Source organism: Cinclus cinclus, chromosome 3 (genome assembly GCF_963662255.1).
Source record: "Cinclus cinclus chromosome 3, bCinCin1.1, whole genome shotgun sequence".
NCBI lineage: Eukaryota > Metazoa > Chordata > Aves > Passeriformes > Cinclidae > Cinclus > Cinclus cinclus.
The window spans coordinates 111487099-111513560 of NC_085048.1; the positions used below are offsets into that span (position 1 = coordinate 111487099).

At 48.9% G+C, this 26462-nt stretch overlaps 1 protein-coding gene across 1 annotated transcript in view; it reads left to right on the forward strand.

Annotated features, from left to right (window-relative positions):
* Positions 1-2327: 2327 nt before the first annotated feature.
* The window catches only part of LOC134042036 (serine/threonine-protein kinase pim-1-like), a 44136-nt gene continuing 20001 nt past the window's right edge, over positions 2328-26462 (forward strand). Inside the window, exons 1-2 of the mRNA XM_062489110.1 lie at positions 2328-2432; positions 2491-2541. Of these exons, the coding sequence (XP_062345094.1) occupies positions 2328-2432; positions 2491-2541 (156 nt within the window). The remainder of the gene's footprint in view (positions 2433-2490; positions 2542-26462) is intronic.

Genomic DNA, 26462 nt, shown 5'->3' on the forward strand with positions numbered 1-26462 from the left:
TTTTGGGCAGTGAAAAAGTTAATATTTTGCCGGGGCAGGAGAGGGTTCTGTGATTGTTTTTAGGTGGGGCGGCCGGAGCTCTTTACCATAAGGAGCCTTCTAAGGCCGCGCCGGGGCCGGGCTGGGATTGTAGGGCCCGGCCAGAAAGCGGAGATGAGTTTTTTGGTTGTAAGGTTGTTTTTTGGCGTTTGCTGTACGTAATGTTAGTGGTGGGCTGGTGGTTTTCCTTTTCCTTTTGCCAGCAGCCGAGGTTGGGGCCCTTGCCAGATCGGGGCCCAGCTGTCTCTCCCCCAGGCCGTGTGGGCGGTGAGGCAGGCCTTTTTTCCACCTTTATCTCTTACTGTTCACTTCCTCTTGCTGGAAACGGGATTGTTGGAACACTTTAGAGGAGACGGCTTATCCATAGTGTTCTGTTTTAAATTGTCTAAAACCGTGTGAGACAGATGGCTTCACATAGGAACATCCCCAGGGCTGCTGAGGGGAAGGCACCACTTTATTTGTTGTGAAGAGAAGTAATCAAAATCCGCAACCAACAAGCTGCAAGGCAGAACGGAGTGGGAATTACAGAAATAAAGGCCTTGAAAAGCAGCTTAGGAAAGCGGCTACTTCCTAGACAGTGCCAAACCCTCCGACCTGGCCTGGCCGGGCCCAGGGCTGGCTGCCCTTGGGAAGGGAAGGGAAGGGAAGGGAAGGGGATGGAGCTGGGGTGGGGGCTCTGTGGCCATGGAAACGAGAGAACCACGGGCCAGCGCGTCACAAAGGGGCAGCCCCGCAAGGGGCTGTGAAGGTTGTGGTTGACACGGACACAGTGGCAGGAGACACGTCTGGCTCTGCCTGTCTGTGCCGACTGCTGGCGATTGGAGTCACCCCACCTTGTTCTAGGGCTGGGGACCGAGCTCCTATCGCCGTCTGCTCCGAGACAGTTCCCAAATTCAACCCCAGGTACTTCTGCGAGACAGAAGCACGGGTTCAAAGATGGATTTTACTGGAAAAGGAAAGACCACGGAAGGAAAAGGTGAGGATAGAAAGGAGCTGAAAGGCCCGAGTCAAATGGAGACAAATTCCACCAGATTTCAGGGAAAATTGGTCCATGGTGGTCAGTTCTGGCTCTGTGTCAGAGTTGGTGGCTGTGAGCTACAGGTGATCTTGCAAGGACAGCCCTGGCATCATAACATTCTACCTTTAGTTTACTCTGCTTCCTGCTTTTTGACAGTAGCCAAATCACTCATACTGTCAGCCAGGACAGGGACTGTGGCCATGACAATTACAACGTGGTCATGTGATGCAAATTCTGCTTCTTTCTTTGCCATCAACGTTGGGTCTCACTACTGATAAATTTCCTGTTCTTCCTCTGCTTGGTGATTGGGTCCAACACTGAGGATGACAGGATAATATAAAAACCCCAGCAAGGCCTGCCTGCATGCTGAGAGGTCTCTGTAGCTTGCAGAAATAGCATTCGTCGCTGTGTGGGTCTTTCCTGGGTTTTGACAAAGCCAATCTCTAGAAGGGATCCTTATTCCCCTGTTATTATTGGATCCTTGCACCTTTCACTTCAGACTTGCTAACTCAATAGTGTTTGGAGGAATTAAACACAGGCTAGTCTAAGGAAAACTAAAACCAAACAATTGTTTTTAAAAATATCAAATATCCCTTAAGTGCCACACCCGTTAGACATGTTGATGCTGGGATAGAGGTGGGCATTGACCAACGTCACTTCTTCCCTTGTGAGAGTGTCTCAGCCTCCCACAGAGGTAAGGTGGGAGCTGGGCCACTCTCTGGTGGGAGGAAGGGTCTTGTGCCAGCCTGGAGAGCCTGTGCACATTGCCAGGGAGCAGTTGTGCCCTGCAGGTGCCCCCTGCCATGAGCTGTGCTGCTGCCAGTGCCCCGTGGAGCTGTAGGGCTGCTGAGCTGTGGGGCAGGGAGAGGAGCAGGAGGCTGCATGTGCAGCTGAGCCATTGCTGGGAAGCTCAGGGCTCTGGGCTCCCTGCTGTCCCAGGGCAGCCCAGAGGCCAGGGAGTTCCCCTGGGAGCTCTGTGGAAGTGGCTCAGGGTGTGCCCCTGGCCTGCCTCAAGGGGCTGATGGCAGGAGCAGGTTTCCTTTTGAAGCTATTTTCCAGGAAAGTTTCCAGGAAATGTGTCCCATGAAACATGGAGCTTCAGATGCTTTTGTTTTGCTTTGCAGCCTCTTGTTACATTTTGTGTCTCCACTTTGCAGGCCTGACTGGCTACCCTCTTGCCAAGAGGTTTTCCCTGGCAAATCCTTCTATGCTCCTTCCCTCCAAGCCATTGCCTCCCATCCAGAAGGGCTCTCCTTCAACCAAGTCAAATATGATGTCCAGAGGAGAGCGGGACAATGGGAAAAATGGCACTGGCTACAAGGAGGACAATATTAGAAACGACCGGGACCAGGATTCAGAGGGAAAAGCACATAAGGTAAGGCAAGCAAGATAAGTCCTGTGTGGCAGATTTTCAGTTTATGTCCTGTAAGCAGAGATCGGAGACCATTAACTGTGGTGTGAGCCTAAGGAAGAAGGTGAGCAAAGTAGGATCTCAGCTGGACTCTGCACTTCAGGCTGTCTTTGCAATGGGTGTGTAGTGCAGATTTGAAGTCCTCACTGTGTATCTATAGCAGGAGAGGGCTTTGAAAGGTTTCTGGGCTCTGTCATGGTTGCTCCTCTGTCTTGTAGCTGAGAAAACACCAACAAGAAGGCAGCGCTGCTAAAGTTGTCTGCTCCAGCTAAGCAATCCTCCTGCATTCAGTAACCCACGGGTATCTGTGAACCATATCTATGTCTTGGTGGTGGTTTCCATCAGCTCTGTCTGGTGGGGATGGAAAAAGGAGTTTGCTGGAACAGGCAGTCCTGCAAAGTCAGTTCCAGGTTGACACAGCGTTTGAGCTGTACAGCCATGGCCTCCTACACAGTTGTCTCTGATGCTATTTCTAGATTTCTTCAGCTTCTGGGCAGCTGTGTGCTGTGGCATGGCTTTGTCCAGAGAGAAGGGATGGGAGGTGGCCATGGGGAGAGCAGCCCCAAGCCCAGGCACACGATTGCCTTTGCAGCAGGGCCAGCACCTGCAGTTGTTCTGGGTTTGCCATGGGGTGCAGGAGGAGGCAAATGAGCAACAGCTCTGGCAAACAGAATGTCCAATCAAAGGCTGATGTACTTGATTCCAGCCTTGCTGAGGAAGGGCCCAGTGTATCCCTGACAGGATGTGGTCCTTTAACTGTAGTTTGAAGAGGACTTGATTTGGGGCTTTAGTTGTGCCAGAAAGGAAGGGACACTTAAAGAATGGTGTGCACCTGCCCCTCCTACCTCCACCCTCCTTCCTGGTCATGGCATGGGGGCCCTGGAGCAACTTGGGCAAGCAGAGACCTTGCAGAGAGCAGCAGGGCAGGGAGCTCTGCTGAACTTCCTAAATTCCAGTGAGCCTGAGATGATGGAGGTGTGGGAGCTGGAGAGCACGGAGCATCGCGAGAGCTCAGCAGCTTCTGGGCTGAAAGGCTGCTGGGCAACTGTAAGAGGGAAGGGCAGCAGCAGAAGAAATGAGGGGCTTGAGAAAAGCAGGTTCTGACATCCTGCAGAATGGCTTTGTGGGGATTTGGTTGGTGATCAGCACTGGCTGTGAGGTGCCTAAGAGACAGGGAGAGAACAGTGATCTGAACCCGTTCCCATACCATCCAAAAGGCCAGTGGAGGCAGTGGCACTGCAGAACATGCTGATGCCAACCATGTGGATTCCTGCTGGGAGTGTAGCTGCAATTGCAGACAAATGAGCAGGAAGAGAGAGGTGGCAAATTTGGGAGATGGTCTCTCCCTCACCAATTCCCTTTCCTATGCCACCCTTCCCCTTCCTAGGACAATCTGCTATATATGATATTGACTTTTCCTGTCAGGGCATGTGTAACTGTCTTGAGTCATGAATGAGGGCAAGGCTGGATGCTATATTTGAGCACTGTGTACCACTCTTTCCAGGCATCCTTGCTGTATCCCAGAGGTGGGGATATGAAGAAGGGGTCATTGGGACTGCCTTTGATCCCCCCTATACCCAAGGCAGTCAGTCCCAGTGTTGGCAGTGCTGCAGGGTCTCTGCGCAGCTCTCTGCAGCTGGATGTCCAAGAGTCCCAGGAGATGAGGTAAGCCAAGGTGTCTGCTGCTCCACTCTGCAATTCAGCTCCCTTTTGCTATCTTGTGAGGTTCCTTTGCACAGTCAGCTCTCTCCCATGTACTTAGGGAAACCTCTGTGTATTCACCATTTGGCCCATCTGTGATTATCCAGCTCCATGTCAAACCCCACACCTCATGTCACAAGGGCAGAGAGGTGGTGGTGGTGGGGAAGAGGAGGCAGGGCTTAAAAGCATCTGAAGATGGGTCCTCTGCTGGGCTTGGTACTGATTCCCTCTGTAATGTTTGTGGTGTCATTTGGGAACTGTATTGCATGGGTCTGTCTCCTGAAGATGATAGAATACTGTGATCCTTGAGTCTCAAGTTCAGCACGCAAAAATTACGTTTTGCCAAATATTAGCTGCTGGAGAGGCGTCTGGACAGTCAGGTGCTGCCTCTGTAAACATGCTGTGGAACTTGTCTGTTTCTTGGCCTCCGGTCTGAAATGAGCTCCCAGAGAAGTTTGGGTTATAGATGTGTAAGCCAATCAATGTTTAATGCTTAGATCTTGCCTTAAAATCAAAGAGGGAAAGGTTCTAAAGAAGTTTTATAGGATGGTACCTGATGGAAAGATATTGGCTTGGATATGTTTGAGGAAATGTAGCTGTCAAGCTTATCCGAGTGATTACAATAATGAATGAGTCACAGAAATATCATTCCTATTGAAAAGCTTAGGTAGGGCTTTGAAAGTGCAATCTGAATATCCTTGGCTATCAGCTGAGTTGGAAAAGGCCTTTTCCTTCTTGGAAGATCAAGGAGGTGGAATATCCTTCTCAGAACACTCCAGTGCTCTGACCACATGTAGCACGAGACTGGCACCAGCGCAAGGCATGAGCAGGCAAAGCCAAGCTTTGTCAGCAGAACCAAAGTAGCTGCCCTCCATACAGACTCGTGTCTCAGCTTAGCAACCTTTGCTGCTTCAGAGAGGCTGTAGGAGCCCCCCAAGTTTCAAAAGGAGAGACACCACAATTGGGGAGTTATGATGCAAGTTGGAGAATGACTGCTGTGTTTCAGCTGGAGCTTGGCCAGCTCTGTCTGACTGCAGCAACTGAAAGCTTAAGGACAATTAATCAGCTTTGCATCTTGTTGGCTTGATGTCTCTTGCATTTCCTCCTTCATCAGAGTGAACAAGCTAGGAAAGATTGCCTCCTCTCATGCTACACCTCTTCCCTCCCTTCTCTTTCTCCCTCCTCATATGTGCTTTTGTTCTCCCTTTCTCAAGGCCAAGACCGAGCGGCAGCATCAAAGAGAAGTCTGAACATGCAGGTAGGTACAGGGCATGTTGGTCCTAAAATGACCATTGGCATATTGAATCAGAGGTGACATCTTGAAAACTTGGTTATGAACCATGGTTTTAAGAATTTCTTTAAATTTGTTTCAATTCCTTGATGGCCTCAGTGGACTGTCCCAGAGCCCAGTCACTGGGATTATGCTCCGGGGATGCTCTGAAAACTCCTCTAATGTGAAGTCTTAGGTGGCATAAGCTGGAGTGGTATCTTGAGGCCCTGGAAATGCATTGCAGGAAACAAAACATTCCTCTCCATTCTTTGCCTGCCTTTTATCTCCCTGAAGCCTTTCTAGTGTTGCAATTAGAACCAAAAAAAGAAAGCATTTAGCAGGAAATGAGAAATATTCCCACTCCTTCCTCCTGCCCTTGAAGGAGAAGACTTTAACTTGGGGTATATTCTGAGCTGAACCCTTTGAGATCGGAAGGAAAGTCATGGAAATTGCCTGGTTTTTCACTGGGAGAAATAGGGAACCCTCCTGTGAGAGAAAGTCCTTTTGAATTTTCCAGTTTTGGAGAAGGACAATTCCAAATGGATGCAGCATATGCAGGGTCTGAGTTTGTCATCCTCTGACAGCACAAGCCCAAAGCCACCTATGGCAGGTTCACCATGGCAAATCTCTTGCCCCACTGCCTCTGCCTGTGTCAGTGTTGCAGGCTGAGGCTGGGGGAGGAGATGCCTTCTGCCTTGTCCCCCTGTCCCTGCCTTGCCTGATCCCTGACAAGTAGAATTGTGCCAGACAAACTGCGGTCTCTGGTGCGTCTGTGCCAGCCAATGCCTTTGAGTTGAAAGCCTCCATCAAAGCCTGTTGTTGTTCCTTTGCCATTTTGGGGCATGTCATGATAGGAGAGTTGAGATTTGAAGAAATAGTTGTGCTGATGCAGAAAAAGGGATCAGATGCCCAGGCCCCTTTGCTCTGGGTTAGTTCTGCCAAATCCTGGGCAGAGGCCCTTTGGAATGACTCCTTAATTGGTGATATGCAGTTGGAATGCTTAATGCAGCTAGGGAGAAGTATTGCTCAATAAGTAAGGAGACATTTTTGCTGGATTAGTTCTGGAGTGGAAATGAGCTGTATCATTACTCCTTATCTGGTGTGCTTTTACAAATGACCTGTTCCATCTACAGGCATAAAGAAATACAGATTTATGCAAGGTCTTCTTTTGATGATCTGCCCTATGGCATTTCCACCAAGAGAATTTGGAATTGTTTTTAACTGCAATGATCAGAAATGTTTGGATGTAGGTCTTATGTTGGGTTTTGGGTTCTCTGCAGGAAAGAAAGCAGGGAAAAAACCCATGAAGCAAAACCCATGAAGCAATAAAGCTTCGCAAAAACAGAATGTTTGCAAGCCAGTGTGTCCCCTACAGATATGGGCTCCTTGAATACTGGGGACAAGCAATGGGGAGGGCAAAGCATCTTTTACCTCTAATGTGGGTTGCCATCATTCATGAGCCTGCCCTTCCTTTGTTGCAAAAGGAAATAAAAGCAACCAACAAATGCCAACCCAGAACTGAGTGGGTGTTACAGAAACAAGTGCCATGAAATCTAGCGTTGGAAAGGAATGATTTCCTAGGTGTAATTGTCAAATTCTGGAGACCACTGTGGGTTGCCAGCTGTTTGGAAGGAAAGAGATCCCTAAGTAGTGGGGTGGCAATGAGAAACACATAAGCAATGCAGTAGAAGCTCTCTTTCCTGGCTTGCCAGCACCATACTGTTCAGAGTAATTAAAGTGATACTAATTTCCTGGAAAATAAAAGCAAAGCAATTTTCTGAATAACTAAAAAGACCCCTTGGTTGCCTCATGCATTAGATGTATTGGTTCTACAGGTGGGAGTTCACCTAACTCACTTGTTCCCTTGTGAGCATGGCTCAGCCTCCCACCGAGGTAAGGTGGGAGCTGGGCCGCTCTCTGGTGGGAGGAAGGGTCTTGTGCCAGCCTGGAGAGCCTGTGCACATTGCCAGGGAGCAGTTGTGCCCTGCAGGTGCCCCCTGCCATGAGCTGTGCTGCTGCCAGTGCCCCGTGGAGCTGTAGGGCTGCTGAGCTGTGGGGCAGGGAGAGGAGCAGGAGGCTGCATGTGCAGCTGAGCCATTGCTGGGAAGCACAGGGCTCCCTGCTGTCCCAGAGCAGCCCAGAGGCCATGGAGTTCCCCTGGTTACTCTGCGAAGTGGCTCAGGGTGTGCCCCTGGCCTGCCTCACGTGGCTGCTGTTACGTGCATGTTTCCCTGTGCAGATGTTTAGAAGTTTTGAGGAAATGTGTTCCATGGTATATGGAGCTTTAGATGCTTTAGCTTTGCATCTCAGCCTCTGTTCTATTTTATGTCTCCACATTGCAGGCCTGACTAGGTTCATGTTTTCCAAGTTGTTCCGGCCATCTCCCTCCATGCTCCTTCCCTCTAAACCGTTGCCTCCCATCCAGAAGAGCTCTCCTTCTTCTAAACCAATTAAAATCTGCAGTGTGGAGCAGGAGGGTGGGAAAAATGGCAGCAGCACCAGTGACAGTAAGAACAAGCAGGAGCTGGATTCAGAGGGAAAAATGCATAAGGTAAGAAGACCAAGATAAGTCCATGTGATAGATTTTCAGATTATGTGCTGCAGGCAGAGTTTTGAGACTTTTTCCTATGGTGTGAGGCAAGGGAAACCCCTGAGTAAAGGAAGGTCTCAGCTGGACTCTGCACTTCAGGCTGTCATTGCAATGGGTGGGTAGTGCAGATTTCAAGTCCTCACTGTGTATCTATAGCAGGAGAGGGCTTTGAATGGTTTCTGGGTTCTGTCATGGTTGCTCCTCTGTCTTGTAGCTGAGAAAACACCAACAAGAAGGCAGCGCTGCTAAAGTTGTCTGCTCCAGCTAAGCAATCCTCCTGCATTCAGTAACCCACGGGTATCTGTGAACCATGTCTATGTCTTGGTGGTAGTTTCCATCAGCTCTGTCTGGTGGGGATGGAAAAAGGAGTTTGCTGGAACAGGCAGTCCTGCAAAGTCAGTTCCAGGTTGATGCAGCATTTGAGTTGTACAGCCATGGCCTCCTACACAGTTGTCTCTGATGCTATTTCTAGATTTCTTCAGCTTCTGGGCAGCTGTGTGCTGTGGCATGGCTTTGTCCAGAGAGAAGGGATGGGAGGTGGTCATGGGGAGAGCAGCCCCAAGCCCAGGCACACGATTGCCTTTGCAGCAGGGCCAGCACCTGCAGTTGTTCTGGGTTTGCCATGGGGTGCAGGAGGAGGCAAATGAGCAACAGGTCTGGCAAACAGAATGTTCAATCAAAGGCTGATGTACTTGATTCCAGCCTTGCTGAGGAAGGGCCCAGTGTATCCCTGACAGGATGTGGTCCTTTAACTGTAGTTTGAAGAGGACTTGATTTGGGGCTTTAGTTGTGCCAGAAAGGAAGGGACACTTAAAGAATGGTGTGCACCTGCCCCTCCTACCTCCACCCTCCTTCCTGGTCATGGCATGGGGGCCCTGGAGCAACTTGGGCAAGCAGAGACCTTGCAGAGAGCAGCAGGGCAGGGAGCTCTGCTGAACTTCCTAAATGCCAGTGAGCCTGAGATGATGGAGGTGTGGGAGCTGGAGAGCACGGAGCATCGCGAGAGCTCAGCAGCTTCTGGGCTGAAAGGCTGCTGGGCAACTGTAAGAGGGAAGGGCAGCAGCAGAAGAATTGAGGGGCTTGAGAAAAGCAGGTTCTGACATCCTGCAGAATGGCTTTGTGGGGACTTGGTTGGTGATCAGCACTGGCTGTGAGGTGCCTAAGAGACAGGGTGAGAACAGTGCTCTAAACCCGTTCCCATACCATCCAAAAGGCCAGTGGAGGCAGTGGCACTGCAGAACATGCTGATGCCAACCATGTGGATTCCTGCTGGGATGGTCTCTCCCTCACCAATTCCCTTTCCTATGCCACCCTTCCCCTTCCTAGGACAATCTGCTATATATGATATTGACTTTTCCTGTCAGGGCATGTGTAACTGTCTTGAGTCATGAATGAGGGCAAGGCTGGATGCTATATTTGAGCACTGTGTACCACTCTTTCCAGGCATCCTTGCTGTATCCCAGAGGTGGGGATATGAAGAAGGGGTCATTGGGGCTGCCTTTGATCCCCCCTATACCCAAGGCAGTCAGTCCCCGTGTTGGCAGTGCTGCAGGGTCTCTGCTCAGCTCTGTGCAGCTGGATGTCCAAGAGTCCCAGGAGATGAGGTAAGCCAAGGTGTCTGCTGCTCCACTCTGCTGTTCAGCTCCCTCTTGCCATCTTGTGAGGTTCCTTTGCACAGTCAGCTCTCTCCCATGTACTTAGGGAAACCTCTGTGTATTCACCATGTGGCCCATCCGTGATGATCCAGCTCCATGTCAAACCCCACACCGCATGTCACAAGGGCAGAGGTGGTGGTGGTGGGGAAGAGGAGGCAGGGCTTAAAAGCATCTGAAGATGGGTCCTCTGCTGGGCTTGGTATTGATTCCCTCTGTAATGTTTGTGGTGTCATTTGGGAACTGTATTGCATGGGTCTGTCTCCTGAAGATGATAGAATACTATAATCCGTGACTGCCACCTTCAGCACCCACAAGCATATGCTTGTAGAAATATTGGCTGCTTGAGAGGGGTCTGCGAATTCTAGTATTGCTTTTTTTACTTTTAACACGGGGTGCTGTTGTTCATGTTACAACATTCCTTTGTTGTAAAGAGAAATATAAACAGCACATAAAACCCAATCCAGAACTCAGTGGGAGTTGCAAATAGAAAGGCCATGAAATCTAGCTTAGGAAAGCAATTACCTCCTGGGAGTTATTGTCAGATTCTGGACATCTCTGTGGGTTGGCATCTGTTTGGAAGGGAAGGGATCCCAAAGACAATGTCAGGCATAACTTCTATCTTCCTTGGCCTCCACTGTGAACTGAGATTCCAGGGAAGTTTTGGGTTATAGATGTACGATTTAATCAGTGTTTAATATAGAGGCCTGGATTTAAAATCCAAGAGGTCATGGTGCTAGAGAAGAGTTCTAGCACTGTACCTGATGGAAAGATTGGTTTGGAAATGTGTGATAAAATGTAGCTGTCATGCTTATCTGAGTTAGAAAGAAGGATAAATAAGAAGAAAGAAGGACTCAGGAGTATCATTCCTATTGAAGAGCTTAGGTAGGGCTTTGAAAGTGCAATCTGAATATCCTTGGCTATCAGCTGAGTTGGATAAAGTAGTTTTCTTATTCAAAAAGCAAGGAGGTGGAATATCCTTCTCAGAACACTCCAGTGCTCTGACCACACGTAGCACGAGACTGGCACCAGCGCAAGGCATGAGCAGGCAAAGCCAAGCTTTGTCAGCAGAAGCAAAGTAGCTGCCCTCCATACAGACTCGTGTCTCAGCTTAGCAACCTTTGCTGCTTCAGAGAGGCTGTAGGAGCCCCCCAAGTTTCAAAAGGAGAGACACCACAATTGGGGAGTTATGATGCAAGTTGGAGAATGACTGCTGTGTTTCAGCTGGAGCTTGGCCAGCTCTGTCTGACTGCAGCAACTGAAAGCTTAAGGACAATTAATCAGCTTTGCATCTTGTTGGCTTGATGTCTCTTGCATTTCCTCCTTCATCAGAGTGAACAAGCTAGGAAAGATTGCCTCCTCTCATGCTACACCTCTTCCCTCCCTTCTCTTTCTCCCTCCTCATATGTGCTTTTGTTCTCCCTTTCTCAAGGCCAAGACCGAGCGGCAGCATCAAAGAGAAGTCTGAACATGCAGGTAGGTACAGGGCATGTCGGTCCTAAAATGACCATTGGCATATTGAATCAGAGGTGACATCTTGAAAACTTGGTTATGAACCATGGTTTTAAGAATTTCTTTAAATTTGTTTCAATTCCTTGATGGCCTCAGTGGACTGTCCCAGAGCCCAGTTACTGGGAGTGCGCTCCGGTGGTACAATGAAAATTCCTTCATTGTGAAGTGTTGAGTGGCAGGAGCTAGAGTGGTACTTTGGGGCACTGGAATTGTAGTGTGGGAAAAGAAAACATTCTTCTCCATCCTGCATTTGCATTTTATCTCCATGCAGTCTTTGTAGTGTTGCAATTAGGAGAGAAAAAGAAGGAAATCCTCATTTAGCAGGAAATGAGAAATGTTCCCTTTCCTTCCTCCTGCCCTTCAAGGAGAAAACCTTTCCTTTGGGCAATTTCTCAGCTGGACTCTTTGAGATCTAAGGCAGATTCATGGACACCGCCTGGTTTTGCACAGAGGGAAATCAGGAAACCTCCTATGACAGAAAATCCTGTTGAATTTTGCATTTCAGGAGAAGGAATCTTCCAAATGGATGCAGCATATGCAGGGTCTGAGTTTGTCATCCTCTGACAGCACAAGCCCAAAGCCACCTATGGCAGGTTCACCATGGCAAATCTCTTGCCCCACTGCCTCTGCCTGTGTCAGTGTTGCAGGCTGAGGCTGGGGGAGGAGATGCCTTCTGCCTTGTCCCCCTGTCCCTGCCTTGCCTGATCCCTGACAAGTAGAATTGTGCCAGACAAAATGCGGTCTCTGTTGTGTCTGTGCCAGCCAATGCCTTTGAGTTGAAAGCCTCCATCAAAGTTTGTTGTTATTCTTTTGCCATTTTGGGGCATGTCATGATAGGAGAGTTGAGATTTGAAGAAATAGTTGTGCTGATGCAGAAAAAGGGATCAGATGCCCAGGCCCCTTTGCGTAGGGTTAGTTCTGCCAAATCCTGGGCAGAGGCCCTTTGGAATGACTCCTTAATTGGTGATATGCAGCTGGAATGCTTAATGCAGCTAGGGAGAAGTATTGCTCAATAAGTAAGGTGACATTTTTGCTGGATTTATTCTGGACTAGAAATTAGCTATAGCATTAACCCTTACCGGTTGTAGTTTTGTAATTGTCCTGACATCCTACAAGGGAAATAAAATCTTGGTATGAGGCACTTATTCTGCCCCTACTGCTTGGCTGCTACATGATTTTATCCCCTGTGAAGCCATGTAAAGAAATAGTTCTAAGAGCTGTGTTGGAGAGTATTTGAGAATGACCCGCCATTAGACAAAATCTAATTTGTCAGTATCGGCCGTGATCAGAAATGTTTTGAGACAGGTCATATCTATGTTGGGCTTGGGTGTTTCTGCAGGAAAGAAGGTAGGGAATAAAGTCCTCCAAGAGTGAAGTAGAACAAAAGTGAAACTTCTGGATGATCTCTTTATTCCCTTCAGTGAGGGGCTTGCATATTCCTGAGGACATCTAACTGGGAAAGCAAAGCTTCTTTTGCATCTAACATGTGGTGCCAAAGTTTGTGTACCAGCAATTCCTTTGTTTGAAAGAGAAATAAAGAAAACACAGAAGTGTAAAACCTAAAATAGAATTGAGTGGGAGTTACAGAAACAATGGCCCTGATAACAGGATTGGCAAACAATCACTTCCTAGACAGTGTCAAATTCCAGAGGCCAGTGTGAGTTTCCAACTCTTTGGAAGGAAATGATTCCTGGAGTAGTGGGGAGGCAACAGGCATAGAACCCATCTCTCCTGGCTTGCCAGCTCCACATTGTTCAGAGAAATTCAAATTATGCTAGATTCATGAAAAATAAAGAAACAACAAATGTTTGCAGTCAAAAAAATAAAGTTTGAATTCGCTACCCATTAGATGAGTTGATTGTAAAGGAGTGAGTTCAATTAACTCACTTCTTTTCCTGTACTTGATCTACAGATCCTTCTGAGTCTACGACACAAAACCAGAGGATGAAGGGAAAGAGCTCTTGGTGTGTGACAGGAGCTGGGATGCCTCTGCTCCCAAGGAAAAACGATGAATTGCTCAGATTGGAGACCTGCATGTGGAAGCCCAGCGTTGGGAATGGAGGTGTGGGCTCCCGGCCGGCTCAGGGGGCCTTGGCCCAGGAGCCCCGGCAGAGGCAGCTGAGCAGCGCTGTCCCCAGGGTCACTGCCAGGGAGGAGGACAAGGGGAAGGACCAGCATGGCTCAGCCTCCCACAGAGGTAAGGTGGGAGCTGGGCCGCTCTCTGGTGGGAGGAAGGGTCTTGTGCCAGCCTGGAGAGCCTGTGCACATTGCCAGGGAGCAGTTGTGCCCTGCAGGTGCCCCCTGCCATGAGCTGTGCTGCTGCCAGTGCCCCGTGGAGCTGTAGGGCTGCTGAGCTGTGGGGCAGGGAGAGGAGCAGGAGGCTGCATGTGCAGCTGAGCCATTGCTGGGAAGCACAGGGCTCTGGGCTCCCTGCTGTCCCAAAATGTTGATCTAAAAGCATACAGGTTTAGAACCTGGGACTACTTTTAGGAACCAGAAAGAAGATGTTTACTAAAATCAGCATAAGGGCAGATAAGAATCTCTGTCAAGAGCAATCTCCATCTCTGCCCTTCTCTATCAAACACAGAGGCTCTCCAGCAACCAGGGGCTGAGGCAGCAGGTTTCAGTCTGCTGGCCCACAGAATAATGTCATGTCTCCTTCCAGGAGCCCATCCACTGGGAGAGGGTCTAGGCATATGTAGCTTGCTGCTTTCCTGCACCATCTCTGTGCCCTGTTAGAGCTCTGTAATCTGGAACCTGTCTTGCCTGTTGCCAAGCATGACATTTTTGGGCAATTGAAGTGTGCCAGAGATTTACAGGAACCTTTGCTTCCAGTACCAGGCCTCCCACTGAGCCAGCTCAAGGAGATGGATCATCCCAGCAGTCCTGGTCTAACAAGTGACAGAGACCTGAGAGAGGGCTTTGGAAAGGTAAGGGATAAGAACAGGGATGAGCAGACTTCCATTCCAGTGGCTGTTTAGTGCTTGGCCCAAAATGCCTCTGAAAACCATGATCCTCCACTCTTGGGGGTTGGGGATTGTCTTGGGAATATATTTGACGGCTACTGAGCAATTGCTTGGCTACTTCCAGTGGTGCCAAAGTCACTGCCTGGAGATGGTGCCAAGGTCATGCCCGAAGCATTCTTTATATGCAAAGGCCATTTTAGAGAAGTTCTGATTGGCAGAGCAAACTGTAAACCAGTGAATGTGGGCAAAGGGCACCCTCAGAAGCAGAGAAGCAAAGATGCTACGGTTGAGTATAAGCAAGGCTGCAAAATAAAAACGGGACAGTTTGATGTCTCCTGGTTACCTTTCTGGCTGTATCTCACAGCCCTCTCATTCTCACATTTTCTGCTCCTTAATATCCATGTTCCTCCAAATTGTTTTCACATGACTCCCTCCTCCTTTTGGTCTCCTGGTCTCAGAGACCAAGTCGTTGAGAGTCCTTCAGAGCTGAGTCCTTCAGAAGCCAGGAAGTGACAAACAGCTGCACTTCCTGGCCATGAGTGTTAAGCATCAGCCAATTACACCTCCTTGCTGCATATTGCACATGGCTTTTATTCTCCTGCCATGGCCTGTAGGAGCTGAACTGCCTGCTCATTGCTCATGGGAGCTCTTCCTTTGTCTTGGAGCATTCCTATGACTTCCATGTTTCAAGTAGGGTTTCCTGTCACAGTTGGAGCAGAGTAAGGCTGTGGCACTAAAGTGTTCCACCTGACTGTGTATAATTGCCAAGGTGAGGATGGGAGACATTCTCCTGAAACTATTGGAATGCATATGGAGCTGGATTAATGTCTGTGGCACTCTGTGGACTCTATGCTCCCAATGAGATGATGTGCCTGGTTTGTGTGTCTCTGCTTACAGTCTGTGATGTATTTCCATTGCAACTAGGTTCGTTCTTCATTGTGCAAGTTGGCTGAAAAGAAGTTAGAGCAGAAGAAAACTGAGATTTTTGAGAATGAGATGAAGAAGAGGAATGAAATTTTATCATCCTTAAAGCTGCCTCCACTGAGAGTTGAGCCCAGGGATGCAGCTGAAGCAAGTAAGTGGTGTCTACACTGCTGGTCCTTTTTGAGCTCTTCCTTACCCTCTGCACAGTGTTGCAATCAGACTGGGGGGCTGTTGCACTTGCATCTGAGTGGAAACCTGCATAGGAATGATTTCCATTTTGCAGAGAAAAACACAGAGGCATTAATTGTCTTGCCCATGGCCTCACTTAGTAACAGAGTATCAGCTTCCCACCTTCACCTCTAAAATCTTTCAGAGTAGAAAATTCAGTCTTGGAAAGTCGCCTGCCCTTCAGACTCTGTTCTGAAGAGCAGCTTCCAGGCAATGTGAATGCAGAAGAATGCTTTTCCACCAAGGTGCAACCTGGAAGAAACCAAATTCAGCACCTTCTGATGAAAAGACCAGAGATCCTTCTCGAGCCACTCCCCTCCAAGGAGCTGGCACTGTAGAGCTGTGCTGAAGCCCTGAGGCAGTGCTTCTGTTGTAGCCCCAGGAGCAAGCAGCATTCCCCAGTGAATCCCGGCTGAGGGGCTCTGGCTGCAGCGCTGTGTGCGCTGCCCCGAGGGCGGCAGCAGGGACCTTCGGGGGCAGCACTCAGCCCCAGGGCACCACCCAAGCTTATCTGCACTTTCTTTTGGGAACTTGCCCAGCCTGCCTCTGAAACAGGAAAACGAAAGCATAGCAACACTGGCTTCTCCTTGTTTCTTAGGGGAAGCATCACTGCAGTTTGATTTTTAAACTGGAAGAAGGTAGATTTAGATTAGATATTAGGTAGAATTTATTTTATAATGAAGGCAATGAAATGCTGCAAGGGTTTTTCCAGAGAAGCTGTTGTTGATTTATCTATGAAGGTGTTCAAGGCCAGTTTACATGGGGCTCTGAGGAACCTGATCCAGATGAAGATGTTCCGTTTCCCAGGGGTTGGACTAGATGGTGGTTAAAGGGGCCTTCCCACCAAAATTGTTGTAGGTTTTCCTGGGTGATTGTATGATCCTTGTCCCATACTAGCGTGCCAGTGTTCTACTTGAAGTTCTTTGGGATAACACAGAGATGTTACCCAGCTCCAGCAAATTTTCTGGCCCTTTCCATAGTGACCCTGTCCAGCACCCTCCACTTACAAGCTCCTCTTTGGTCCCTGCAGGCCTCAGCCAAGCAGCTGTCAATGGCACAGCTTCCAGTGTGCAGAGAAAACACCCTGGTAATGCCTTGAAGAAGAAGGTCTTGAGGAAGCAGGACAAGATGCCCTTACTGCTCACTATGCCCATCATCCAAGAGGAAGGCAGTGTCCCATGCAACTCCTCAGGTAAGTCTGCTCTGTGGCAGCTTTTTCCCATATAGTTATTTCCTTGCAAAAGGAGCACAAAGTGCCTCCTGCCTCAGCCAGCACAACTGGGCTCTTTGGTCAATAGCCTGTCCGGGAATGAGCACCAAATCCACTTTTGAGTTCCTCCAGCTTGGTTGTCTTGCCGTAGTCGGTTCTTAGAGATGCATTGGAAAGTTGAGCTGAATAAAGTAGAGGTAAAGGCCTAAGCTCGGGCTTTTGTCCATCCTGATAATCCAAACTACAGCGCTGGTGCCAGGAGACAGCTGTAAGTGCAGAGAGGAGCTGGGGGCAGTGTGCCAGGGTGTGCTCACTGTGCACCTACGAGTACCACCACCATCAGTTGACCACTCCCCATCGGGGCCCTCTGCCTGTGCTGTTGTCCGGCTCTGCAGCCAGCTTTTCTGCTATCCCAGTAAGGGTTGTCTCTGCATGGCAGTCAGTGCCTTGGTACAGTCGTGCTGCTGCTCCCTGAAGCGATCAATGGCTCCTGGCTGCCACCATCCCATGGCCTGCAATTCCAAGAGGGAACAAGCAGTGCCTCCTGTGTCACTGCAGCCAAACACAGTGGCTGCTGGTAGGAGGTGACAGTCAGGAGGGGCTGCCTGGTGCTCCAAGGTTGCCTGTGCTATCATCCCGACTAGGGTGAGATAAAAAGAAGGGAGCAAGGAATAATAATTGGAATGCTCTTTTCTACTGATGCTACTTCCACGTTGAGAACTGACCAGAATTGAGCCTGGGTTGTTCCGGCTTGGCTTGGTGCTGTGGCAGGGCAGCTGCAGGAGTTTCCTCAGAGAGTTGCAGAGTGCCTCAGTCCTCAGGGCTGGGGGAAATGAGGGCGCTGGGACAAGAGAGGCCCCTGGGGGGTTCCCTCTAGGTGTAGCCATTCCCACTGGTCGTCCCTGTCTGGCAGGGAGTGGGAGCTCTGCGGCCTCAGGAACCTGCCGCTGGCTGTGCTACCTGTGGCACTTGGGAGCTGGCACTGTGTGGGCAATGGTCAGGTTTAGCCTGGAGCTGTGCCCAGCTGGGGGGGCTGGGAGAAAGCAAGGAGCCCAAGGAGGCAGACAGCAGGGAGGTGTGTGAGGCAGTGCCAGTTTGCAGCACATGGAAGCCTGGCTGGGAGCTGGGGCTGCAGGCCGCTCCATGGCGGGGTGCCTTGCCCGGGGCTGCAGCGCTCAGGGCTGACCCTCTCCTCACAGTGACCTCGCAGACGGCCACTGGTGCCGAGCGCCGACAGGAGCTGCTCTGTGAGCGTGGGCACAAGGACACAGCCTCTGCTGACCCACAGCAGTCCTTGCTCCAGGCACTCTCCTGGCTGGGCAGCGATGACTGGTAAGAAAGGCCCCGGTCACTCTGTCTCCCTCTTAGCGTTAAGGAAGCTTACAAGTGGATCTTGCCAGTGCCTCTGAGCCCCGACAGCCCAGAGGGCAAAGGACTCTGCTGAAACCACTCCAGAGCAGTGAGAGGATCAAGATTTGAGAGCAGCCTTTGCTTGGCCTCGGTCTGCAGCTGTGCTCCAGCTGCTGCCGCTCTGTGCTGCTCCCTCGCTTTGCCTGCTGCTCCATGGAGCTGCAAAGGAAGTCTTGAGGGAAGAGAGGAAGCTGTGGGATGAGATGATTTGCTGGCTGAAGGCAGCAGCAGGATGGCAGCAGTTTTGAGTGTAGAGATTTGGGTGCCTTGGGGCACTGGCCCAGTGGGACTGAGTAAGATTTCTCTCTGCTCCCAGTGCTGACAGCAATGGCAGGTGACAGGGTCTCCCTGTGACCTCCTGCATGTGAGTCCCAGAAGCAGCTCCAGGGAGTCACTCTTTCTGAGAAATGGACTGATTTGTGCTTTCAAATCCCCAGCCTCTCTTTACTCCTGAAAGGCTCATGGCAGAAGGGAAGGAGAAAGCAATGAAACCCTCTAGGAATCTTGGACTTTTTGAATTCAACTTTTTTCTTCTCACTGCTTCATATGGGCTGGAGGTGTTTTGCCAATACTCAACATGTGTCCCACAATTAGACACAGAGAGAAGGAGGCCCAGAGGTGATAACCCTACGAATGTTAGGTGATGCTGGTTAAATTTTTGGTGATATTGGTTGTGATGTTGGGGTTAGCATAAACTCACTGTTGGATGCTTCATTCACACAGGGGTACAGACTCCATTCACACTGGGATAAGCATGAAAAATCTGCCACATGCATCTCTTTGTGCAGTCACATTTGCTTTGCAATTCTCTTCTGCTTCCTCTTCCCCCTTTTTGTTTAGTGCCCTTTGAGGTACAAGAGAGCTTCTGCAGGTGTGGGGAGTCCTGGTGACTCTCAGGGGTGCCCGTGGGATTGGTCACCAGCCCTGTGCTGCAGCCCTGATGCCTCACACACCTTCCTGTAGCTCAGGGCTGCCTAGAGCAGGTGCTGAGAGACAGAGTTGTATACACCTTTTAAATAACATGTTGCTGTAGTGGGCATTGTTTTTGGTAGGGGATTCTGGGAAAAGGCAGAGTTTCAACTGTTCTTTCCCAGGCGTGGAATCTTATGGGACACCCTGCTGCTCCTTTTCTGGGCAATGTGGAGGTGGAGTGGAGTGAGTGAGAAACAAGCCTGGATTGTAGCATGGAAACTGAGCTCCAGAGTGCCAGTGCAGACTTTTATTGCTGAACTGCCTGCTGGGGATGAAAAAGAAGGAAAATGCCCCAATAACTGCCCAAGGGGATTGTGTCTTAGGGACAGGTATAGGGAGGTGACAAGAAACAGGAGCATGACCCAGTCTCACAGCTTCTAGGAAACTGTGTCATAGGGACTCCATGGGCCAGACATTTCAGAAAGGCTGTCTTGTAAAAGAGCCACAAATGAAGACACTGAAACCCCTCTATTTGTCTCTTGGATTTGTGTATGCTTTTGACAGCAACAACATCCTGCGGGAAGGAGCTCCACAATTTCATTTAAGTACTCCTTGAAAAGCACCTCCCATTGTTTGACTGAGCTGCCAGCCTGGTAATTTCAGAGGGTGCTGCCTAGTTCTTGGGTGGAGAGAAAAATCCATCTTTTTGGTACTTGCCTTTCAGGGAGATGAAGGAGAAGGGACTGGTCAGCATCAAACTCCTGGCTGGGTCCCATTCAGAAGTCCTGCTTTCAAGGCTTCGTGACATTTGCTTGGCAGTTACCAGTGAGGTGAGAACACTCTTGTGAATTGTGCCCTGTACTTCATACACGGTGTGTAGAGTAGCTATGTGCTTGTTCATCTCCATGTGTGCTCAGAGACTGCCTTCATTTCTCTTTTTAGACCTTCTATTTCTAATGTCTGTCAGGTTTCTATGGGATCTGTGTGTAGATGTAGTTGTATTCACTGGTAGGTCGGGTATCTGACACTCATCTTTGAGTGAGCTGCCATTATCATGAAATGTGCAAATGCAGAAAAAGATACTCTAATTATGTTATTTTCAGAGTCCTAGTCTCTGCCCGAGCTGTCATTCAACACTGCAAATTAGTCTGTAGGCCTGAGCATGTGTTTTCTGTTTCCTGGCTGAGTGCTTCAACTGCTGGTGTTGCTTTTTTAAACAGGAGCACGTGACTCTTTTATCTTTATGACTGACGCCTTTATGGTTTGAAAGCAGCCCTTACTTTAATTTGGTTCTTTGTGTTTCAAAGTAAAGAGCCTAAAGGGAAAGCAGTTGACATTAAAGAAGGCTTAAGTAGATACTTTATGAAATTTCTTATTTTTAGGCCTGTAATATGCAAGTCTGAGGCCAGATATTGGTGCCAGTGGAAGTGCCTTGCTGTGCATGTGCTCTTCTGCTCTTATTGTGCTTTTATGTTCCTCTGGACACAGTGGGATGTGTTGTCATTTCCTGAGTCATCTGTCTAAGGCAACTGGTTTTCTTTCCGAGGTCATTCTTATGTTTCCCCTCATGACTTCCCCAGGTGACCAACCTCCGCTCAAAGGTGTCCTACTTGGCCATTGTCACTCTGGGAGAGCTCTTTGTGACCTTGAAGAAGGACATGGACTCTGAGGTGGATGAGGTGGCTCGGGTCCTTCTGCACATGATGTGTAATTCACCAGAGTTTGTTGAGAAAGCAGCCAGTCACACCCTGGGGATCATGGTGGAGAATGTGACTCCTGCACGAGCAATGACTTCTCTCCTGGACAGTGGAGTCAAGTAGGTTCTTCTTTCAGTGATATTCTTCACCTTCTAGAGTACTTCTAGGTGGGGGAAGGGATGAGAGAAAGAATGGGAATGGTGGGAGGGAAGGGTCCTGTATCCTGCATCTTCTGTCAACTCAGTGACTGGATTCTCCAATCCACCTCATTTCTTTCCTCTTGTCCCCTCTTTCTGCCCTCCCTCAGCCTATGAGTTCTCAGAATGAAAGTGCTGTAGAATATGGGAAGTTGGACGAGGCCAGGAGGATGATCAAATCCAGTTCCTGGCCTTGCACAGAGCACCCCAAGAGTCACACCATGTGCCTGAGATTGTTGTCCAAATGCTGCTTGAACTCTGTCAGGCTTGGTGCTGTTGACCACTGCCCTGGGGAGCCTGTTCCAGTGTCCCAGGCACCCTGTGGGTGAAAAAGCTTTTCCTGATATGCAACCTAAACCTCTTCTGACTCATCTTCCCGCTGCTTTCTGGAGTCCTCCCAGTCTGTCAGAGTTGCCTAGATGTGGTGAATGGTGGGGAAGTGCAAGTGCCTGCAAAGGCTAAGGATAGAGCCTTGTGCTTCTGTGGGAAGAGGGACAATTGCAATTGCAGCTATGAGTGCTCTTTGATATTTCACTGCACTAAGCACAGAGGCCCTGGGAAAAAACATGCATCCTCATGATGCCATTAACTGGAGAAATAAGGAGGGTACTTGCTGGGGTATGGAGCACCTAGGGGAGAATGTGCTGGCTGTGACACAGCCTGCACAGCAGGTGCAGCTCCTGCCAAAGGAGTCCTGTATGACTATCCTGGCCATAGAGCTCTACTTTCTAATCAAACTGGTGTTTCATGTTAGCCTTGAGATGATGAATCACTGCACATACACCTTCACAGGCCCACTACTATGGAATAGCTGATGCAAATGCTGCCTTAAGTGTTTGTGCTGAGCCTGATAATTATCAAAAGACACTCTCTAGAACTGGACAATCTGGGTAAATTGATTGCCACACTTTCCCCATCTTTGCAATAGGATAAAACATTCAGATGTACCCCTTGCCAATCCTCACAAAAGAAACAGGCTGCATTGCTGCATATTCTGCAACTTCACGGCCCACAGTGTGTTTTCTCTGCATCTGTATTTTTCCAAAGCTCTGCAGATTTGGGGATAAATGGCTGGAATGAGCCTCAGTCCTGCTGCAGCTCTGTGTAATGGGTGCCCTCTGATAGGTTAGCATGAATGGTCTTTCATTTCTAAAGAATTCATATGTAATCTATTATTTTATCTTTCTCAGTGGAAATTGTGGCAAAGACACTGAGTATCAGGTAGTGCAGGGAGACTGAATTCCTCCGTCTTCCTTGCAGACAGTCCTTGTGTCCAATGCTAATTTGAGTTTCTCTGAGGACAGAAGCTTCTACAGGTGTCTGAAGCTGCAGGGAGAAGCCAGGCCTCCTTCCCGCAGCAGTGGCAGGGAGCACGCTCTGGCCAAGGCCTGTGCTGCTGTTGCTCCTTCTCCCTGTGCCCCAGTGTTTGCTCTCCTCTTGCCAGGAGCCGCCACGCCCAGGTGCGGAAGTGTGCGGCGCAACTGCTGCTGTCCTTGATGGAGAAAATTGGAGTCACGAAGCTCGCAGGCACACCCAGGGCTGAGAGGCTGGCGTACGCGGCAGGGACGCTTGCTCAGGACTGCCACAAGGACACAAGGTAACCATCTTCATTTCACCTCCTCACACAGGAAAACTGTCTTGTGTCTGTCTAGAAAGGTAAAACCACAAAAGAGTGGTAACGAAAGGCAATATTAAGTTACCTCACGGTGTGGATAAGGGCCATAGAGGCATGGAATACCCGGAGTTGTATGGGATCCATTGGGGCCATGGAGTCCAGCTGCCAGCCATGTGCAGGACATGCCAAGAGTCACTCCATGTGCCCAAGAGCATGGTCCAAACACTTCTCGAGCTCTGTCAGCCTTGGTGCTGTGACCACTGCTCTGGATTACCTGGGGAAATGACTGTAGTGGGTAAGCTGAGGTTGTCCAGCAAGAAGGAGCATTGCCAACTTCCTGTGACTTGAAGGATTCTTTCCTGAGATCAAAAGAGCTCAGATTTGGCAGTCAAACAGTTTTGTTTGATCTTAGGTGCACAACACAGAGCCAAAATGTTGCCTCATGTTCATCACTGAAAGACCCAAAGCAGATCTTTCTTGTTAACTTAAAACTTTTCTAGAAGTATTTCAGGGCTAATGTATTCAGTCTGTCTAAACCTCTTCTGCAGCTTTCTAGAATGCTGTTGTCTGTGGCTCAATGACCTCTAAATTTCTTCTGGAGGAAAACTGGTTTCCTAGTGGCAAAATCAACCCAAGCCACCCAAATCCCGTTACTTTGATGATTCAATTAATAGCTGCCAAAAATACAGGAGCAACTAGCTGCTGCTCTGCACACATATGGAATAGTCAAGAGGAGGCCTGAGGTGTTTTGTGCTGGATTCTCTGCCAGTTAATGGAAGGCAAATTATTGAGCAATGGCAGCAAGGTACTTCTAATGGGATCTGACAACAAAGCAGATGTGTTTCACTTGTTCCCTGGGATCCTTTGATCCCACAGAAGCACACCCACAGTTTCAGAGTGAAATGATATTTTTATCTCACTTTGCTGAGTAGGTAATGCCATCTCATGCAAGGATTGCAAAGGATGACATTAAGGTATCAGCCTCTTCTGTTAACAGGTTTCCTTTGTTTGTTCGATTTCCTTCCTTCCTTCCTTCCTTCCTGGAATCCTTCCTTCCTGGAATCCTTCCTTCCTTCCTGGAATCCTTCCTGGATTCCTTCCTTCCTTCCTTCCTGGAATCCTTCCATCCTGGAATCCTTCCTCCCTTCCTCCCTTCCTCCCTTCCTCCCTTCCTCCTTCCTTCCTTCCCTCCTTCCTTCCATAGGCATTATGGACAGGAGATGGTGAAGATGTTGATAAATCATCCAAAATGTAAAATGCTTTTGGAGCGATCCATTCCTGCCTGTGACCTGGAAGATATTCTGAGAAGAATTAAGAAGAAAGTAAGTGCTTGGCAGGAGAAATGTCTCCTTTGTGCAAGTATAGCCACAGCTAATAGGACATCAAACATACCTAATCTGTCTTTATCTCATTCCCCTTCTGCTCAATCATTTTGCTCCTGGGAATGAGCTGTTAATCCCCAGCCTGTTCATCTGCAGACCACAAAGGAGCTGATATTCTTAGGGGAAAAGTGGGGCTTTGAATATTTTGACTATTGGTCACAAAGAGGAAAGGGGAAGAGAAGAAAGTGGGTTTACATTTAAGCATAACTCCCCACCCTGCTGTCCCTGCTCTGCTCCCAGTAAAGCAATGAAGTGAGAAAAGTGCTTCTGAGGAGAACAGAGTCTTTGCAAAAGACACTGGAAGCAGTAGTGCCAAGAGAATTTCCAAAACTGCAGCAGATGTCCCAGTCAATCCTAATTGCTACAATTACCGTCTGTCTTTTGGGAATAATGCCCTGCTGTCAAGCCCTGTGGAGCTGGAAGAAGCTTGGTGAATCCAGCAGCATCCAGAGGAAAATCATTTGTCTGGGGGGGGACTTTCATTGTTTTTATCTACGTTATAGGAGCGTGTCCTTTGTGCACAAACAGGGAGAGCGAGTGTTGAACCAAATCACCTTCCAACAAAATTGGCCCACCCCAAAGAGTCCTAATTTTTCTGCTTTTTCCTATAAGATCTCTTGGTGCCTACCAGTTTCCATTATTGCCATTTATGCTCGAGACTCATGAGTTGGGGAGTTTAAACTCCTGCTCACTATGGCAGCACCCATAACCTGCCTTGGGCTATTGCAAACAAAGAGTTGGCATCACTGAATCTCTGGTCTGTTTCCTTCTGTCGGTTTGCAAATATTTCCCTAAGACTTGGTAGCAGTGATCCTGGTTCTAACTTGTGTTTTTAAGCAGACAGTTTCCTATTCTATATTCGAAATGTTGGTGGGGTTTCTCTGTGTCCTTGTAGGGGATGGAAGAGCAGAAGGGTGAACGCCCATGTGTCAAGAGCCCTGTGAAGATGAGGAGCCATGTGTCAAAGAAGCCCCAGGCCACATTTCCTTCTAGTCAACGGTACTGAGCACTTTTGTTAGATGTGACAAAGCACACAACAAGCTTGACATTTCTCTTCCTCAGGAAAATCATTCTGGAGAGATGGCCTGTGCCACTGATTTTTTCCTTAACCTACAAATTTTCTTTGATAAAAATGCCTATATCTGCATTAATAATATTTGTAGATTGTCTCCCGTAATGATTGTCTTGCAGTCCATGCTGTTTTCAGAGCCTCATGATTCTCTAGATTGAAATCACATCATGAGTAAAGCACCTCTGGATGTTTTGCTCACAATTATCTGCAGGTATTATCACCAACAAGCCATCATTTGGTTTTATTTTCCAGGGTGAAGTCGACCTCGGATGGACGCCTCCTACACCATCCAAAAGTCCAGGTCACATTGCCTCCAGCTGTGGATGAAATGGAGATGCTCCAGAAGCTTGATGATCTCCTGGAAGCCAAGGGGTTTGAGACACGGATGGAAGGAGTGGCACTCCTCCTAGACCTGTGCAAAAACAGCCCCAAGCTCATCACCACAAACATTGTCCAAGTATGTAGGGTATCTTCACTGTTCCTTCCCTTCAGCTCCTCTCCCAAGCCTGTAGCAATGAAGTTAATTCAGTCTGTCTTGGCACTACATCCTGCCTTGTTGGGACAGGCTGGTCCCTCTTACCCAGACAAATTTAACTCAGGTCCAGCATGCAGGACAAGTTCTTTCAGTCCAGCTGTATTTGTCTGGCAGGTGCCTATTGATGCTGTTCATCACATGATGACAGAATTTTCCACTGCCCTAACCTTTGCTGTCTCCTACTCCCAGCTGGGTTCAATGAAAGGAATCCAGCCACTGAAAGCATGGCAATTCTTGTCTTGACAAAAAATGGCTTTGGATGGGGAAGAGAAGTATCAGGCTGGGTTGGTATAACCCAAATGTTTTTACAGAGATACTTCTCCAAACTCCATCCTGTCTTGCACAAACACAACTGTGGCTACTCGTTTCCATCCTTGTCTCTATTGCACTTGGTAAAGATGGTGTGTAACCTTCTCGGGTATTGAATGCTCATTTCTACATCCCCTCTCCAAACAAGGACATTTTAATCCAGCTTTCCTGCTGCTTGTTCTCTTCACAGATTTTTGATCATTTTGTCCTGAGAATATCTGACACGCACAAGAGAGTGAAGCAGATGGCGCTGGACGTGCTGGCAGAAATGATAGCCATCCTGGAAGATGCCTTGAACCCCGTGATTGTCCGTTTAGTGGAAGGAATACTAAAGAGCCTGAACTCAAAGGATACCGGGGTTCATGCTGCAGCTGTGAAAGCGCTGGAAAAATCCGTTTCTCATTTTGGTAAGGCTGACATGGACTCTCCTCAACTGTGTCTCTGCCTCTCTGACACAAGAGAACACTGAGTGCCATGAGAGCTCTTGTTGCCCGTGGAACACTCCAGCTGACATCCACCAGAAGCTGTGGGGGTGCAGTCCTTAGGCACCAGTCCCCCAAGAGGCTTGAATGTGCATCAGCATTTCCCACAAGTGCCAGGAGCCCTTGGCTCTGTGCTGCTTGTCTGGAGAGGAGGTCCTGGACTACAGCTTTGCTACAATTCAGAGGCAAAGGGGATTTTGGAGATTGCTTGGACCCCATTAGATTTCCCAAATGAACAGCTTTGCTGTTGCCATGAAGGGACACTGGCCCATCATGGCTCCTGCAGAGCAGCCCCCTGGAAAGCTCCACATTATAGGCATTAGCTGCCTC